The 20,098-nt window shown below is 35.0% G+C and overlaps 1 protein-coding gene and 2 pseudogenes across 2 annotated transcripts; 1 reads left to right on the forward strand and 2 right to left on the reverse strand.

Annotated features, from left to right (window-relative positions):
- Positions 1-1,316: 1,316 nt before the first annotated feature.
- On the reverse strand, positions 1,317-5,654 carry LOC143604635 (cucumisin-like). The gene is made up of 9 exons (XM_077081051.1): positions 5,552-5,654; positions 5,388-5,479; positions 5,131-5,222; positions 4,432-4,672; positions 3,620-4,133; positions 3,113-3,210; positions 2,751-2,972; positions 2,542-2,653; positions 1,317-2,077 (listed from the first exon to the last, which is right to left on the reverse strand). The coding sequence occupies exons 1-9, from the start codon at positions 5,642-5,644 to the stop codon at positions 1,340-1,342; spliced, it is 2,202 nt and encodes a 733-aa protein (XP_076937166.1). The 5' UTR covers positions 5,645-5,654; the 3' UTR covers positions 1,317-1,339.
- Positions 5,655-6,604: 950 nt separating this feature from the next.
- Positions 6,605-11,239, reverse strand: LOC143604636 (cucumisin-like; annotated as a pseudogene). The gene is made up of 7 exons (XR_013148336.1): positions 11,154-11,239; positions 10,030-10,270; positions 8,762-9,275; positions 8,593-8,690; positions 8,246-8,467; positions 8,016-8,126; positions 6,605-7,472 (listed from the first exon to the last, which is right to left on the reverse strand). The product of XR_013148336.1 is annotated as a cucumisin-like (transcript).
- A 4,404-nt stretch (positions 11,240-15,643) lies between these two features.
- Positions 15,644-17,372, forward strand: LOC143604639 (ras-related protein Rab2BV-like; annotated as a pseudogene).
- The last annotated feature ends 2,726 nt before the right edge of the window (positions 17,373-20,098 follow it).

The following is a 20,098-nucleotide window of genomic DNA, read 5'->3' on the forward strand; positions in this document are numbered from 1 at the left end:
TTGTATCTAACTACGATCTGACTTTTGAAATTTGAATAACCGGAATTCACTCCCTACATCCAACTTGTTATAAATAAATGTAAACCCCCACAACCACCGTACATAGAAAACATCATCACATACCGTTTGCATAGAATATTGTTCATCCAAAATCCACTAAATAATATATGTTTTCTTGAGGAGGAGGGGCATACAAACCTTCGTTGGATAGCAAAGGTGGCGGAGGGACGGTTCCGGTGGTGGGATTAGCGTGTGACGTGAATATGAAGGAGAAGGACCTTTTCCCCATCTTCTCCGTCCTTCTCCTTCTCATCATCATGCGCCAATCTCACTCGCGAAACCGTACTTCCTTCACAGTCGTGCGGATATAAAGTTTTCTAGTAGTGTTTTATGATTAGCTTATATAGATATTTTAGCACGCACAAATTAGTGTTGTACTATATTGTCTTATTATTATTCATTATTGTATTTTCTTTTTAGATCAAATGGACCCACCCACGTTCATCTAATTGACGGATCCTGAGTGAATCATTTAACTCGTGAATTGAATGTATTTATGGGCATAAAAGATACTACTAAAATAACTATTCAATAAACAACAATAATGCATGTTCAATTGTTTATTTGCTACCCGTATTTCCAATGGCCGGCTATAAAACACCTTTTTTTTTGTAATAAACCCAAGTCTACCTATTATTTAAAAATTAATGTAAAGTTAATAAAATAAAAGGTAAAAGGGGACAGATGTAACTGTTAATTTTTTAAAAATTTCAAGACTTTTAAAAATAATAATTGAATATAAATACATGTCGATGTGTCACTTAAAAAATTTAAAAACATTTATAAGAAGACATCACATGCCACTGCAAAATGCAAATTTGCCATTTGATTAATCGAATATGTTTTTAAAATAATCAAAATCTGATACGACTGTTCTTAGAGATGGTGATGCATGGCCATATTATATATGCCCATCTATGATCAGTATATGTAACTAATTCTAGTTGTTTACAATTTATTTTTAGTCTTTCATATAAAAGGTGTCACAGATTTGGTGGCAGAGTTTTACAAGTGGTCACTAAATTTGTTATCATTTTTCTTTTGGTCACTAATGCTCACTTGCATATCAGAATAATTATCCCAACCTCAACTTAAATATAATTAAAAATAAATGAAATATTAAATTTAAAAAATTCGAACACTACCAATTAGACAAAGAAGTATAATTATAGGAAATAAAGCATCCGTTAAATACTTTTCGTATAGAAAAGAATCAATTGATCTTTTTTAATCTATTAAAAAAGAAAATTAAACTAAAGAAACAATTAATAAAATTCTTTTAAAAAAGAAACGCAACAATGGGGCTGATTACAAAATGAGAAACACCATCTGCCCATACCAAAGAGCCTGATAACACCTTTGATCCAATTGTTGCATCCACAGTCACTACAAAAGATTGCTTCTCACCAACTTCTTTGAACACAAGACTACTCGGGTTAACCTTCACCACTAGCCCTGATGGTACATTCACATCAAACACGTATGTTGAATTTGCATCACCTACATTAGTAACCGTCCTGCTAAACGTTTGGCTAATGGTTCCCGGTTGTTGAGCCGAGAGAGCAAACGACGGATAGTTCAAGTCCCAAACAGTCGTGTTAGTGACACTAGAGCAAGCACTTGCATCACCAGTAATGACTTTCAAAGCGGTATCGTTGTACCCCTGCCCACATAAAAACGACACGAAATCTTGTTCTCCGGCATCATAGACTAAACCGGGGTCAACCGCCTTTGATGGGTTGATATGGCCCGAACCATATGCGAATTCAGCGTCAGTGTTTAGTGTAGGGTCCATTAGTGTAGCTGTAGTCATAAGGGCCGACTTTATGGCCGCAGGGGACCAAGTGGGGTGGAATGATTTAACGTAGGCAGCCGCACCAGTGGCGTGCGGGCAAGACATAGATGTTCCGGAGATGATATTAAATGGGACAACGCGTGTGTCTCCTACTTGTCCGGTGACGGTTGAACCCATTGACCACGCAGCTAAAATGTCTACTCCCGGAGCAGTTAAATCAGGCTACAACAAGATCATAATAGTATTAATAGACAGTCAAGTATATATTTTTCTTTTGTGAGAGGCATAATTCCATATATACTTAGCTACAAAGAAAACAATATCACGTTCCGTCGGAAGTTCATTGATGAAAGTGATTACCAACGAGAATCCATTGATGAAAATCCGTTGTCGGTAATCTAATTAGCAACATAACCAACGTTGCTATTTTTGTACAATATTACCGATAACTTACCAACGGTTAGTTATCGTAAATGGACCCTCACACAAACAGACAGTTACAAATTATGAGCGGGAATATTATAAAATTTATATGGATAAATTTTTCGCTGATTTTCCATCGATAATGAGTTCGCCAAAATCTAGAGTTTGAGAATTTTTACAAAAATGGTTCTTGGATTCTACCGGAATTCCGTTGGTAATTTTTGAGCAGACGTCAGTGATACTCATTTGTTTAATAGTGATACCTTAAGAATATCAGGTGTGATTTGGTTTGGGCCTCTTGATGAGAAAGAAGCCACAACAGGTGCGTCTTTGTCTAGAGGCTCGTGACTCTTTAGGATGCTTGCACTTGGTGTTCTATCAAATGCAGCCACAAAAAGTTGGTTTATGTCACTTGTTATATGTCCATATATGAATATAAGGTACGAGTAAGTAATCGATATGGTAGACTTACGTAGTCGAGTTTATGTAACTTAGAACTCCATTGCCATCTTTGCTACTCAAATAAGTTGCTGGCAAAGGGAAAGCAAATGCCACATCTTCAAAGCCGAAGTCGCCTGCTACCACTACACCAGTTGCACCCGATAATGACACATTCTCAGACGCATCAGGATCCTCACACACAACAATTTTATTTTGTACCAAAGTTGGGTCCAAGGAATCAAGTATGCAGAATCTGTGATCATTCAATGATGATGTTTAGTTTTTTTTATGATGTTGGCAGTATTTTTGATAGATTTTAAGTACATTCAGATTGTAAATGTCACAAACTTGGGATAGAATTCTGTCATTATAAGTTGATGACTTTTCGTTTACCTAGATTCAGACGACGTAAATCCTTTCTTTGTATTAGGCACTGATGCGCCATAAACTATTGGGTGAATCACACCATCGAATGTGTTTATTGCCGGCCCCTACACAAGATACAATTATAGGAAACATTTGTCATGCTATGATTGCAGTTGTTCCAATAATCAATTTTACTTGAACCAAATAGACAAGGGAAACGAGTGGTGTTATGGGGACCATAAGGAGCGGACCAAAGGTCTTGACGAGATGGATAAGGCGCAAATCCCTTAAACAATTTGGACCAGTTGTCCGACACCCGAGTTCCACCAATTAAAGCTCTGATTTTACCACTAATGGCTTTTCATTTCATTAATTTTAGCTGTATTCATTTATGCCCCATTTACAACTAAAACTCATAAGTCACAATTGACTCAAGTTACTCGTTTTTTTCGTTATTAGATACGTGTTTTAATTTGTATTGCCAATATGCATCTTTTTATCTCAAAAATCAAATGAGTATGATTTCTCACGTACCTCGTAAGTCATATTGTTGCCCAACACAATTTGAGTTAGAAACTTCCTGTCAATGGTGCTCGCAGCAACCGATAATAACCAGGGTGAAACACTAGAAATTGATCCAGGACTAGAGCCGCTGTTTCCGGCCGAATGGGAAGTAAGAATCCCATTCTTCATGGAATGGAAAGCTCCAATGGCGATAGAATCTTCAAAATAATTTAAAGGAGTAGGATTTCCTACTGAAATTGAAATGATATCAACTCCATCAGCAATTGCATCGTCAAAAGCCGCCAAGATATTAGCATCTGAACAAAACCCTTTAAAACAGATCTTGTACACAGCTATGCGTGCTGAGGGAACGCCGCCTCTAGCAGTCCCATTTGCTAGACCGAACAAACTTGTGTTTTCAACTGCACATCCGGCCACCGTGGATGCAGTGTGTGTCCCATGCCCCCCACTGTCTCTTGCGGATAGCTCTTCAATTCCGACTTCACTTGCCTCAGCGTTGTAGTATCTTGCTCCAATGAGTTTGCTGACAATATGTATAATGTTAATAGTGTTTTAATAATTGTAACGAAAACGACGAAACACAAAATTTCATGGATTAGTAGTTGATTAAGGATTCAGCTATGGGAAGCAAACTCACTAAGTCTTTCATAAAGTTTTGGGTAGTTCGCTAGCCACAAGCAAATTTACCGAGTTCGCGTGCTGTCAAGGGAACTCTCTAAAGTTTAAAAACTTGTAATAAAACGTCTACAAATACTTAATTGAATCCTAAACCATATACTAATTCAAAAGTTCTTAAGACTTAAGTGTGTCAATTTAATTACTTGTTGCATGTGAAGTTGGTGGAATCGCATGATCCCTTCCACTTGGCTGGTGGAGGACCGAATCCGTCGTCCTTGAAACTCTCTGATTCAGGCCACACGCCACTGTCTAGCATTCCGACGATAACATCACTTTCAAGAGGTGCTCGCTTGATATCTTGAGGGAATCCCATGAAGTCCCATGACCTTGTTGTCTGTAGTTGCTTTTGTTGGTTGGGGAATACCGACACCACACCCTTCAATCCTGCATGCACAAGACGGTAATTAGTAATATGTTTAAAGTATCATGCAATTGCATCAAAACATTTTGATTAAACAATGTTAATAGTTTATTGTTAGTAAGATGTAACTTGTGATAGTTAGACTTTTGTATATTGATTAATTGATAGATGGTTTAGGATCCAGCTATCTTTAGACCTCCCCTCCCCCCCCCCCCCCCCACCCGCCTTTTTTTTAAGAACATCCTTGTACTTTTAGAAAGTTATGAAAAATGTAAACAATAAATTAAGTTCAGTGAAAAATTCTATCAAACGACCGAACTTGCTGAGTTCATTTGACAAACCATCGAACTCCAGAAATGTTACGCAAAAGTTCGATTGCAGGAGTAGGAAATTGTCTCAAAGTACAAGAACTTTAAAAAACCGTCATAACCGGATCTTAAATCTATCTACTAATTCAAAAGTAATGTGATAATTCACTCACGGGCTATCTTGTTTTTCTCATCTTCTGTTAGCTTGGCGACGAAACCATTAAAGCTCTTCTTGTAGCTCCAGAGTAAAGATTTTTCTGCCCGACTGCTACAATACGATCAAAAGTGTGAGTGATTGATTTCTAAAAACAAACAAACAAACTACCCAATATAACAAAGCTATTGGTAGGGTGTTAGCGATCATCACCATGTCATAAAAACGACACTTGGTGACAAACTAGCGGTCACAAGAAATCATAAAAATGTAAACCTGGCGGTAACTTTTTGTAGCATGTTAGTGTGAAGTGATGTTAGGGAGTAATGACGAGTCTTTGGAAGGTCACCCATGTACACAATGTATGTCTGCCAAACACAAATATATGTTAACCAAAAGAAAACTAAAACACATAAAGTTTTATATATAAAAAAAATTGCCTTGAGATCATTGGAATCGGCTGCGAGAGTGTCGTTATAGATGAAAGAATACGCGACGAGTAGTAAGAAGAGCAGCTTTATTGGAGATGCCATTGGTTGCAAGATGTTGGTATGCAGATAAAACTGAGATTCAATTGTTTATATATAGCAAACGAAACCTCATTGTTTTCTCAGAAATAATCTGATGTTGTGATCATCATATGTACTTCAGAAGCCGTCTCTAACAATGTTACTTTGAGAATCCCGCACAGACAAATACTTTTATATCAAGTGTCAAATTTACTCCAAATAGGGTCTTCATTATCTAATTGAAATTATTAAACAATCCTGGCCATTAAAAGTAATATATAGCATATTTATTTTTATATATATTTTGTATGTATATTACAATTTTAAATAAATTTAACCCATCTTAATTAGCTGGTCTTTGGGGATGAGCACAGTTAAGGTAAAATCGCGTTAATAACTAATGTTTAGATTTTAGATTATAACCTATAGGTGTTCGTTATAAACAGTTTAGTTACTAGAAAAGATCATAACCAATGTTTCATTTGCATTCTTGTAATAAACTTGGTTAGTTATGTAAAGTTGTTATTTAAATAAACTATCGATTTTACCACTAAGATTCATTATTTGTTTTGAGAGGAAATATCAAAAGAGGAAATTTCATCTACTAGAAAAAGACAAATAAAAATAGATTAATTTTATATGTACCCTTACAAAGATAAGAGGAAAAAATAAAAATAAATAAAACTTCAAGACAGTCACACTTATAATTAAGAGTAAAAAATATAGGTTAACCTATAATATAGAATGCAAGGAAAAAAAATTCACAAACACGCGCATCACCAACATCTATTACCATCGGATCACAATGGAATGGTTCATCGACAGCTAGCTCATCGACTATACGAAAATGGATGTCATCGACTATTTACCAATAACGTGTCATGAACATATAAGAGAAGACAATTACTAAAATATAGGAAAACAATGACTAAAAAAAAGATACACAACGATCGATTGTTTTTTATGTTCCCTTTATACTAGTATAAAGAAAACATATGAAGATAGTTACATAACAAAGACGACATACAATAATATGTTGCTTATTGAACTATTGACACTATGTCACATGAAGCTAGTTATATATATAACCAGAAGAAAGCAATTAAATAGCATTATTTTGAGAAAGAAACGCAACAATTGGGCTGGTAACATTGTGAACTCCACCAGTCCACACCAATGAACCTGATAACGCCTTTGACCCAATTGTCGCACCCACAGTCACCACAAAAGATTGCTTCTCCCCCACTGCTTTGAAGGCAAGACTGCTCGGGTTAACCTTAACCGTCAGCCCCGATGGCGCAACCACATTAGCCTTGTATGAAGAATTGGATGCCCCTACATTAGTGACCGTTCGATTAAAGGTTCGGCTCACGATTCCAGGTTTTTGAGCCGAGAGAGCAAATGACGGATAGTTTAGGTTCCAAACAGTTGCGTTAGTGGCGGTGGAGCAAGCACTTGTATCACCGGTGATGATTTTCAAATTGGTGGCATTATAACCTTGCCCACATAAAAATGACACAAAATCTTGTTCACTGGCATCGTAGACCAGACCTGGGTCAATGGCCTTTGATGGGTCGACATGGCCAGAACCATACGCAAATTCAGCGTCAGTGTTTTTTGCTGGACTCATTGGTGCAGCTGAAGTCATAAGGGCCGACTTTATGGCGGCAGGAGACCAAGTGGGATGGAATGATTTAACGTATGCAGCAACACCAGTGGCGTGTGGGCAAGACATAGATGTTCCGGAGATAATATTAAACGAAGCAACGCGTGTGTCTCCCCCTTCTCCGGTCACGGTTGAGTCCGTTGACCAAGCGGCTAAAATGTTTACTCCCGGAGCGGTTAAATCAGGCTACAACAAGATTACATTGTTAATAGAAAGTAGTATATTTATTTCTTTTGTGTGACACATAATTCCATAAATAATAATGACAAACCAAATGACTATCATTGTTGGACAATTTTGTTTAAAATGACTGTGAAGGTGACTATACCGACGAGCGAACCAAATGATTTTCTTGATTCCGATGGAATGTACCGACGGACCACACCCAAACAATGTTCTAGTGTTTTTGAAATACAAAGATGTTATACATTTAGGTTTGAAATATGGACAGTGGCCACACAAACATTGTGTTACTGTTTTTAGATAATATTACCGACGGTAAGGCCCTTGTAAATAGACACACGACTCTGAAATCTTAACGAAAATCTTATCAGAAATTTTATCTTCAATTACACGGATTATCCGTTGACAATAAGTTCCCATCAACACAGCTAAAATCTAGAGTTTAAGAACTTTTTGTTAATTTTACTGGATTTCATCGAAATTTGGTTTGTAATTTCCGACATTTTTAGCACTCATTGTTAACACGCATTTGTTTATTTGTGATACCTTGAGAATGTCTGGAGTGATTTGGTTTGGGCCTCTTGTGAGAAGGAAGCCACGGTTGGTGCTGTTTTGTCTACGGGTTCATGACTCTTTAGGATGCTTGCACTTGGTGTTCTATCAAACACACACACACACACACACACACACACACAAAAAGTTGGTTTATGTAACTTGTCCATCGATGAATATACTTATATACCAGTACAAGTAAGCAATGCATATGGTAGACTTACGTGGTCGAGTTTATATAGCTTAAAATTGCATTACCATCGTTGCTGCTCAAATAAGTTGCTGGTAGAGGGTAAGCAAAGGCCAGATCTTCATAGCCAAACTCACCTTTAAGCACTGCACCGCTTGCACCCGCCATTAACACATTCTCGGCTGCAATAAAATCCTCACATACAACAATTCTATTTTTTACCAAAGTTGGGTCCAAGGAATCAGGTTGGCAATATCTATGATCATTAAATGGACATGTTTAGTTTTTGTGGCTTCTTTTAAGTACTTTTAGATTGTAAAAGTCACAATTTATGATGAAATGTTGTAACTATAAGTTGATATTTTAAGTGAATGAATTTACCTAGAGTCATTTGATGTAAATCCTTTGTTTGTATTAGCCACTGATGCACCATAAACTATTGGATGAATCACACCATCAAAAGTGTTTATTGTTGGTCCCTACACAAGATACAATTACTCTTATAGTAAACAACAGTCTTTATTTAAGTCAAAATATTATAATTTCTAACCTCATATGTTTTATTGTTGCCTAACACAATCTGAGTTAGAAACTTTCTGTCAATGGTGCTAGCAGCAACCGATAATGACCATGGTGAAATATTAGTAATTGATCCGGGACTAGGGCCGCTGTTTCCAGCTGAATTCGATGTAAAAATCCCGTTTTTCATGGAATGGAAAGCGCCAATGGCGATAGAATCCTGAAAATAATCTAAGGGGAAAGAACCTCCAACCGAAAGCGAAATGATATCAACTCCATCAGCAATTGCATCGTCAAAAGCCGCTAAGTTGTTAGCATCTGAACAACCCCCTGTAAAACAGATCTTGTACACGGCTATGCGTGCAGATGGAACTCCGCCTCTAGCTGTCCCGTTTGCTAGACCTAACAAGCTTGCGTTTTTAACTGCGCGTCCAGCAACTGTGGACGCGGTGTGTGTGCCATGGCCCTTGGTGTCTCTTGCTGATAACTCTTCCTGTAAGGTATCTTCTGCCGCAGCGTTGTAGTATCTTGCTCCAATGAGTTTGCTGTCATTATGTATAATTTTGGTAAACCGAAGTTTAGGACCGGCGAAAAATGGACGCATAAATTTGCGACTGGAATTAAACGGGAGGCAAACTGGTCGCAAAAGTATTGGTATACAGACAAAATTAGCAACCGATAATTTCAATTGTAAAAACATTCTATATTTAGCGGCGTTTTGGTTCAAAATACATTAGCTATGTTTATAAAGTAATAAAATACAAGGTAATTGGTCACAAAGTGGTAACATATATAGATTTCGAACTCGTTTCAGTCAAATAGAATCCGTAGTTTTAAAAGAGAAAAAGTAAATAAAAATTGATTTGGTCGCAAAAACATTGCAAATATATATTTAATGCAAAAAATGGCCACAAACTTTCCTATCGAATATGATTTTCTTTTCTTTTGTTTTACTAATTACATATGAAAATCTATATGCTATTTTTTTATTTTGTTTTACTAATTAAATATGAAATTATTTGTTCGCAACATTTATTTTTAAAACCTTAAAATAAAAAAAAATTGGATGAATAACAAGCACAAAATCTGGTCGCAAATAACAGTAAAAACAAAAATATTCGCAAACGACAAAACAAAATTCCGTCGCGACAGTAGTTTTGTCGCAAAATAGTTGCAAAATAATTAACTATGGTCTAAGATACACCAAAATAGTTTGCGACTGATTTCTGACCGTTTTAAAGATCACAAATGTTGTTGTAGCAGTGAAAGCTATAATTATACAAGGAACTATTCAATTACTTGTTGCAGGTGAAGTTGGTTGAATTGCATGATCCCTTCCATTTGGTTGGTGGAGGACCGAATCTGTCATCCTTAAAACTATCAGACTCGGGCCAGACTCCGGTGTCTAGTACGCCAACAATGATGTCGCTTTCAAGAGGTGCTCTTTTGGCATCTTGAGGGAAGCCCATGAAGTCCCATGACCTTGTTGTATGCAGTTGCTTTTGTTCACTAGGGAATACCGATACCACACCCTCCATATCTACTTGCACACGACGATTTTAATCATAATATTTACAGTTTCTTGAACAAAAACTTTCACTATAAATAACGTTACGAATTTATTCTTAGTTTCATCTAACTTTTGATCATGGAATTTTTTTTAACTAACTGGTTGTTTAGGATTCCACTAAGTATTTATAAGCGTGTTTTAAAGTTCTTTTACCTTATGCACTTCACTACCCCTGCACCCTACACATTAACTCAACTAGTTCGTATGGATGACAAGCTTGCGGACCATAGGGTTTTTAAGAAAACTATTAATGATGGGTTATATCAATGAAAATCCATGGACACCCAAGTGAACTTGCCTATATGTTTGCCAGATCAACTTGTACCAACAACGATATTTGTCGCAAAATTATCGTAAGCGTGTTATGATCACAAATTTGCGACGGATATTATTCATGTAAAAAATGCTGGAAATCATATCAGTGACAGCTTAGCGGCAGATATTACACAAGATTACAACAAAAAGTTTTCTCTTGCTATTTTTTCAACAATGTTCCAACAACTTTTTCAACCACTTTTAAACCAGTGTATGACTACTTTGTGACAAATCTCCTTTTATCTTAAAAATAGATGATTTTGCGACAATGCTTTATTATGTGGTCATTTTGTCGGAAACTTGTGGAAAACTTGTCGCAAGTTGAGGGGAAATTGTAAGAAACGTTTGTGTAGTAAACAGGCATTTTCTAGTAGTGCAAAATGTCTAAAAATACGAGAATATTTAAACTACACTTAAAGTTCTTAGCTAATTCTAAAACACATAGTAATCAAAGAAAAATTTGAAGATGGTTGCATTTCTAGAATTGGAGTTCAATAGTTAACTAAAATCATAATAAATTTAAAAGTAATTCACTCACCCGCCATCCGGTTTTTCTCATCTTCTGTTAGCTTGGCGACGAAGGCATTAAAGCTCCTCTTGTAACTCCAAAGTAAAGAATCTTCAGCCCGGCTACTCGAATGTGATCAAAGGTATTAGTAAGTAATCATCGTGTCATAAAAACTGACATGTAGACATGTACTAACATACACTTTCGTTACGTATATATAAAGGATTCACGAAAATTTTAAATATACAAACCTGCCAATAACTTCTTGCAGCATGTTAGTGTGAAGTGATGTTAGGAATAATGATCATGAGTAGTCTTCGGAAGGTCCCCCATGTACATAATGTATGTCTGCCAAACATAGATATACAAATATTTTTGTGACAACTTTTGTACAAAAAAATCTTGATATAGTTATCTTAGAAAAAAGAATTGCCTTGAGATCATTGGAATCAGCTGATAGAGTGTCGCTAAAGATGAGAGAATATGTGACAGTTAGTAATAAGAGCAGCTTTAGTGGAGATGCCATTGATTACAATATGGTGCGATGCAGATAAAACTGAGACATTGTATATATGTATTTATAGAAAATTAGTCCGATGTAGAAATCGTCGGATGTACTACAAATGTTGCCTTTAAGGTGAAGCTAAGGTATGTTTGACAATGCTAAATTGAGACTCCCGCACGTTTTGTCCTAAGTTAGTCAAAAAACGGTCTTCATCGTCCAATAAATTATTAAACAATTCTGAGCATCAAAGTAGCATAATAATAATAATAATAATAATAATAATAATAATAATAATATTGTTTTGAGAAATAAAAGAAGGAGAAGAAGAAGAAGAAAATTACTAATCTTTATATTTTTAAGTCTTTTCTCGGTCATATGTTTTTTTGTCGGTCGAATTACATCAAGTCCGGTTTCAACATATACAGTTCGATTTTCAATTATGCTCGACTTTTCTTGAAGTGGTCTCGCTTAGAATAAGCATCGAACATGTAAATCTATAAAGCGAGTAAAAATCATACACCAAGTCAATAAACTCGACATCACATAAATTATTTAGATATTTATAAAAAAAATACTTTTTAAGTTTTAACATTGCCCGACTAGATACTTTGTCCAATCATTATTGTTCCAATATGGATAGCTTTGAAATAGTTTGGAGTTAATGTTATTGGTGGCGCATTGTTACTTGTCTTTAAATCCACTCTAACTCTCTAAGAAAGAAACCATGGCATGATTAATTTTCTTTTGAGTTGTGCACATCACAAAGAAATGGAGGGTTGGTTTTTGGTTGAAGCTATTCTTCTACAACGAAGACTAATAAGTCTTCTACTATTGTTAGTTGTTACACCTTACAAGCTACATCATCATAATCGTATTATCAGTTGACAAGTCACGATTTTCCATTCCGTCTAGGACTCATAGTGCGTTTGTGATCATAGTTGATGTCAATGTTGATAACAACCTTCTATCAGAGAGAATATATTATTAGGATGTATAGTTATATCGACACCATGTTAGAGAATATATTATCAGGGTGTATTGTTATACCGATACAATGCTTAAAAGATATAATATGATAATGTTTTTTTCATAAGTATTCCTATTGTAATTCTATAAATAGTTTGTGAACATTATATGATGTAGAGCCTTAGATCTTGCGTTTTCTTTCTCTTCTTCTATTTCTTATTCTTTCTGGGGGACACTTGTACACACATATTAGTTTTTATATCACCACTTATTTTCTTTCTTTCTTCTTTAAGTTTCTCATAGACTTGTTTTGCTTTTCCTTTGTTTCCTGATTTTCTCGCAAACCCTGTAAATCCCCATAAAAACCCAAATCTTAGGTTACGTTTGTATACAAATATTAGATTTCCGATTACTATCAACTTTATTTCTTCAAATTAACATTGATTTCGTTTTATCTTAGATTTACCCTTCTCCGCCGCGAATCCGCATACATTGTCACCAGCAAACTCCTAGTCAAATCTCGTGATAACTTCCGTTGTTTTCTCATCAGCAAATAAGTTTCTTCGCGTAGTTGCTCAAAAATTTTCATCTAGGCATCAATTTTTCTTTTTATCAAAGTTACCAGCTTCGTTTTACTCACTACTTTAGTATTGTGGTTTCATCTTGTCTTTATATCTTCTTCTATTGTGTGTTTCGTTCTAGTTTGTTTTTTTTAATGAAGTTCGTATGTATTGACAGGTTTATTAAAAAAAATAATTGTTATTTATCACTATTATCATTACTATTGTTGAAAAAAGTGCCATGGTGGCGCCAATTCATAGCTCCTCTCTCACCAACATGGTCGCCGGTTTGTGCATCTTCTTACTTTGATTACGGGGGAATATTAGAGATGATATATATTATTAAGGTTTCCTTATATTAATACCACGTTAGTCGGATCGAGACCTAGGTATGAGGCCGGTTTGGTTCAACAACTTTGGACCATTTCTGGTGGGACCAGCCGGTTCGGCCCGGTTGAACTAGTGATCTGGTTTATGGTTAGACCGAGTTTGGGCAAAAATATTCATTTGTTGGCCATCTTTTATATTTTAGAAAAAAATTGTAAGATTGAAGTTGAGAACTCTCATTTATACTTTTAAGCCCTTACCAATTCTTCTAGCATATATTAATGTTTTCTTTCTACATATATGAATTAAATACCATTTATAATACTTTAATTTTTTTATCTTTTTACTTTAAAATAAAATGTATTCATATTTTATTTTTAAAGAAATAAATGCATTTTTCGTTTCACCTTTTTCTTTAAACTAGACGAGTGTCCGAGCGATGCAGCGGGTCTTTGAACGCGGAATCTATTAATCACATAACAATTATGAGTTTCATGGCTCGGTTTAAAACCTTGAAACCGTTTAAACTGGTCATCAGTTTGGTTTCCCGGCTGGGTTGTTTACTTTCAGCCGTTTTTTTTTTACTTCCTTTATCCTTTCAAGTATCATATTTTGACTTAGTTGAAATTGATGATACGGTTATATTAATAATCATTTTAAGCAAATTTTATTATCAAAGCTTAAACTTTTAAACCAAATCAGAACCAGACCGTTAATAATAGTTTGGTTTCAATTTTTAATGGTTTAGTTTTCGTTTAAAAACAATCAAAACCAGCATTGAACACCCATACGTAACATATTAATTTTTTCAAGTGAAAAAATTATAATAATATTATATACAAATTAAAGATAATAAAATACTCGTTTTTATGGTGCAATATTTTTACAAAAATATTAACTTATGAAAAACTTATTATCGTTTAAAAATCGTGGGTGAGAAGTTGGTTTAAAGTTGAAACTAAAAACATGATATGGTTAAAGATGAGGGAGCAAACTTGTAAGTTGAGTGAATTGTTTTTAAAAGACAAGTTTACCCTTAATTAAACATGTACTTAATGCTTTAAGTGTTGTAAATGACTTAAAAATGAGTGTCTTAATTTACCCTTATTTGGTGTATTATATATAGTATAGATATAAGTACGGCATAACATAGCAACATAGTTTTATTATACTTTTTAATTTGATAGTATCTTAATCTTATATAATATTTGAATGATTTTAAATTAACTATGATGTCATCCAATTTTTAAATCTGGTGCGACATGTGAATTGATAAGACGTTGGATTCACTCTCAAGTCTGATTCACTTAGATCTTGTTCCTTGTGTTTTACCCATCACCCAAGTAATGAATCTTGTTTGCTTTGATCCCGCGTCAATTTGTTCATTTGTATTTCATTGACGGAAATTAACCGTTGTTCAATCATAATTACTATTGATATGCATATGTGTATTCGAAATCAAATAACTTTTTGGCTCTATCTTCGGTTTAAGTTCGTTGTTGTTACTAACACAACAATTAATCTTGCCTTAGAAAATGAGAAAGAATGTAGGTCGAGTATGCTTAAAACACTTTTTGATATCCAACCATTCAAAGAGTGTAACTTTATTGGGAATTTATTGTCATTATCAATTGTGTCTTAGAGAAATAGAGCAATAAGAGTGAACGCAAGGCATTTCTACAAATCCAACTGTGAAAGCAAGCAAGCAAGAAATGAAATTATCTTTCAATCTCTCCATTAATTAAGTTTCATGAGTTATGTTTGTGACATAAATAAATAATAAAAATGATTAATAATAGTATAACTAGTGTACGAAACCCGTACACTAATGTGGGTGTGTTAAAATTTGTAAACTCAATTTCAACGACTTGTATATTATTAACCATTCGGATAAAATTTACATCAAAACGTTGAAAATAAAAACCCATGTATCAAAATTGAGCAAACCTCATAGACGATGTTTGTGGTTTACTCTTTGGATCATATTCCTTGTTTTCTATTGTCGTATGTACTTACAACATATTTGAAGGGGTATAGTGACAACTTTCAATTGAAGTTATTTCCTTGTTCAAACTTCATAGATCCTATTTATTCGGTTATTCTGTTTCATCGTATTGAATTCGTATGGGAAAATCCTATGAAACATTCTTAAAATCTAATCTTTCTTTCTTTTACTGCATTGTCTTAATTCATCGATCAGTCTTGCATGGTTAGCATCTTGAATTTCGTTTCCGTACAAAAAACACACAACTAGATCTCACAATTGTTCTTTTATGTATATATTTGTTGATTAAGGTTTCCCAAAATTTTGTAGGTCTGTGACACATACAAGGAATGGCATATAAGGTGGATCACGAGTACGATTACTTGTTCAAGATTGTCTTAATTGGAGATTCGGGTGTCGGAAGGTCCAACATTCTTTCTAGATTTACCCGCAATGAGTTCTGTTTGGAATCTAAATCCACCATTGGAGTCGAATTCGCTACGAGGACTCTTCAGGTTCGGTTTCTTCTCTACGAATCTCTATTTTTTTATTCACATTGTTATCATATATTTTTTTTCGAATGGCAAGAATTATATTTAAAAAAAAAACCCTTCACTAGTAAGGAACTAGAGAGGACAAAACACGAGTACAAGACCTAATACAAAACACATCCCATGGTACTAAAGAGAGGACAACTCTTGTACCTGCCTAGGGGATCACTAGGAATAATAATACGATAGGTAGATGTTGTATTGTCTCTATAAACAGAGACTATATATTGTAACAATGCTCGAAATGATATCAACATACACCTTTAACTGTGTGTTTTATCGCTTCCCTTGTATTCCTCTCAAATATCACTCATATTATTAATCACTAGAGTCGGTCTTGAACAGTAATACATAAAGGTCGGGATTTGCTTTAACAATAGTTCTTAGTCTTGTTACAAAAAAGATGCAAGTTTTGTAGTGCCTAAAATATGTTTAATAAATGTTCCCTTGTGTTATGAAAGATTGTATGCAATATTGTGATGCAATATTGTGTAGGTTGAGGGGAAGACAGTGAAGGCTCAGATATGGGACACAGCCGGTCAGGAGAGATACTGAGCCATCACAAGTGCTTATTACCGAGGAGCAGTAGGCGCGTTTTTGGTTTACGATATAACAAAGAAGCAATCATTTGAAAACGTGACGAGGTGGCTTCGTGAGCTAAGGGACCATGCAGATGCCAACATTGTCCTTATGTTGACTGGAAACAAGTGTGATTTGAACCATCTTAGAGCGGTGTCAGAGCATGATGCGCAAGCATTGGCCGAGAAAGAAGGGCTTTCGTTTCTAGAAACTTTTGCACTTGATGCACATAACGTTGAGAAGGCGTTCCAGTCGATTTTGCTTGATATTTATCATATTGTGAGCAAGAAAGCCTTGGCTGCTCAAGAAGCAGCCGCTTTTGTTCCTACGGGCACTGCCATTAAAGTTGAGAGTAATGCTTCCAAGGGGAATTGTTGTGGTCGTTAAGTGTATGTTCTTTGTTAAAATGTTTTGGTACTTAAAATGGCACTTGACACGATTGTTTTGGTGGTGAATTTGTGGTGTGGGTTGCGAGTTTGAGCATTGTGTGTAACACAAGTAAACCAAAGAGGGGATTAAAGAGGGAGAAGGATTGATTAGCGTATTGGGCTTTTGATTTTTGTAAGTATAAAGAGTTAGGTTCAAGAAAGTTTTGTATGCAGTATTTGTTTTGACCTTCATATAATATTGTTTGGGCAAAATTAGGGATGTTCAAATCAAGCTATAGACCGGTTCGACTAGGAGTAAACAGTTTGGTTTATGGTTTGAAAAACGAGTTCTGCGGTTTGGAACCAGTCAGGTAAACCAATTTTAGGAGAAATATTAAAGCAAAAGATTAATCTGTAACATTTTAAAATAATAATAATAATAATAACAATGATAATAATAATAATAATAAGGAATATTGGATTTTAATAATCCCTATTAAATGGTATTGGCCGATAATAATCCCTATTCGTTTTATCGTCATTGGCGGTCCCAAATTCAAAAAAGTTGGCATCCAATGGTCCCCTGTTAAAAATGACTTAACGGCGTTATAGTTTTTTCAGAATTTCGAAACAATGTTTTAGGGCTTTTGATCGTTAGGGGGATGTGAGTCGATCGATGTAAAACTTAGCTCGAAACAATGATCAAAATGAGTTGATTTTGGTTAATTGTAAGTTCAAACACCCGAATTAAAGCATTGTTTCGTCATTTTGAAGCACTATTTCAAACTAAATTTTACACCAGTCGACTCATATCCTCCTAACGATCAAAAGCCCTAAAAAAATGGTTTGAAATTCAGAAAAAACTATAACGCCGTTAAGTCAAATTTAACGGGGGACCATTGGAGGGCAACTAATAATAATAATAATAATAAAAGTTAAGTATTTTTATTTTCATGTGTATGAATCTAACATTTATAACATGTATCATTATTTTAAACTATAATACAGATAAATTATTAGTTTAACCACTTTCATGCGATTATTAACCTTTAATACTTACAAGGTAAAGCGTTTGGTCTTCTTTTAGCCCATTATTTTACTTCTAAAATCTAATGGTATGATGCCATGTTAGCGGACAAAACACGATAAACAGATATATAAACTAAACCGTTATACCTAGTACAGTTAACCCATACAACCCGGCCGGTTTCGTTTAGGTTTTCCGAAAACCTTAGTTACCAATATGGTCCATAAATCCTGTAAAAACCGGTTGTGCTGAACGGTGAACATCCCTAGTGAAATTGATAGAATACTTCATGATTGTTTGAAGATATATCCATAGTTCTGTTTATGTAGTATGTTCTGGAATTATTGAGTCATTTTCTTCATATCTTTATATTTTGTACCCAGTTATATGTTGCTCATTAAAAACCAAATTTTGTCAGTCTCACTAAAATAACTATTCATCAGCGTTGATTAAGAGCCACACATTCTTCTATCAAACTTCAATTATCAACCGCACAACTTTTATCACCTCAATTATCAATATACGTTATCGACGAACCGTCTGTTGTTATCTTTGTTCGTTGATGAGTAATGTAGATGTTGATTCCCTTAATGGCCGTCGACTCCGTCTTCCGGTGATTTCGTTTTTTTGTGGACCTTGCCTCTTTGTTGCAGGTTTTAATTTATGTGGTTTTAGCTCTAAATTGATCCTTTTTTTTTTATATAATTTCTGCAGCTTTATCTTTAGCAATTGTAGAGAGGAGTGGTAGGTCAATCGTTTGGGGTATGTAATTAACATTTTCAGTTTTCCGTTTCCGGTTGAATGGTTGGAGGAGGGAACCCTTACCCCGGTATCCATTAAGAGGTATGACGCCGGTAAAACACCTCCATTCAGTCCGCGACAGATCTGGGCCGACCCTCAGGATCGAACCCGCGCCACTACGGCTTCCCTGTCTTAGTAGAACTTCATTGGTGACGGGTACCTCAAGGCCGCCCGGAGTGGGATTCGAACTTGAGACCTCCCATAGGAAAGCCCAAGCCTTATCCAACCCAGCTAGACACCAATTGGTCGGTTGAATGGTTTAGGTGTGTTTGGATTTGGGTTTTGTAACTAATAATTGCATATTCTATTGTTATCAAGTTTTGTTTCAAACACTAAGCTGCTAAATAGCTAATAATATTCCGCTGATGTTTTTGTTAGATTGTAGGAGGGAATTTTTGAGCTCCTGTGGGTAACCAGTTGGAATTAGCTACGTTATATGCTTTAAAATTTACTTTTAGGTAGTTTTAGTTTGTTTGTTTGTTGTTAACTTTGCTATATTTAAATGCTTCAACCCAACCTAGGTGGTGTTAAAACAAAAACAGATGTTGCATAATTTGCCCCATATATGCTCGCATCTGTAAATATGTGTTATATCACACATAATGCTTTCAATGTGTAATATAATAACTAAATGGAATAGAATTCACATTCATCCATATTTGGTGTCTTTTTTCCTTCATGTTCGTTTGTTTATGAAATAAACGTCTAACTTCCCACCAAAGAGGTCATGAACGTTCAGTTCGTTTATAGGCCTAATTGACCCGTTTGATATTACAAGTAAAATTGATCCGATGCCAATTTGGGAACTTAATGGTTTAGACTGTTAAATGGTAAAAGTTGTAGGGCTTAAACGTGATAGATTTGTTTGCGGGTCAGTTTTTGTTTCGGTTTTTGTGAGAGATAAAAAGGGTAGTTGTCGAGTTAAAGATAATCAATGTTAATTAGTTCCCTGTTTCTCGGAAGTCGGCTGGAGTGAGTAATACAAGCAACCGTTTACCTCTTGAGCAACTTAGAAAACTATAAGTTACTCAAAACTTTTCATTAACTACTGATCTTCTACTATATGTAATCCATTTATAGACGAATCTGCAAAGTACATTTAGTTATAATTGCCAGGTTTAATTCAATTAATCAATGTGACATTTAGTAATTGCTGTATTTTTTTTTGCTTTCATGTTTTCCATTAGCGTATCAAATAGCATTTTTATATTTAAGCTTTTATGAACATCAAACAACAATATCCTGCACTGTTTTGTATTTCACTATCTTCTGAGTTTATTTTAAATTCTTACACATTTTTATTTCTA

This window comes from Bidens hawaiensis, unplaced genomic scaffold (genome assembly GCF_021521415.1).
Source record: "Bidens hawaiensis isolate Kalapana, Puna unplaced genomic scaffold, B.hawaiensis_p1.1 tig00066049_1, whole genome shotgun sequence".
NCBI lineage: Eukaryota > Viridiplantae > Streptophyta > Magnoliopsida > Asterales > Asteraceae > Bidens > Bidens hawaiensis.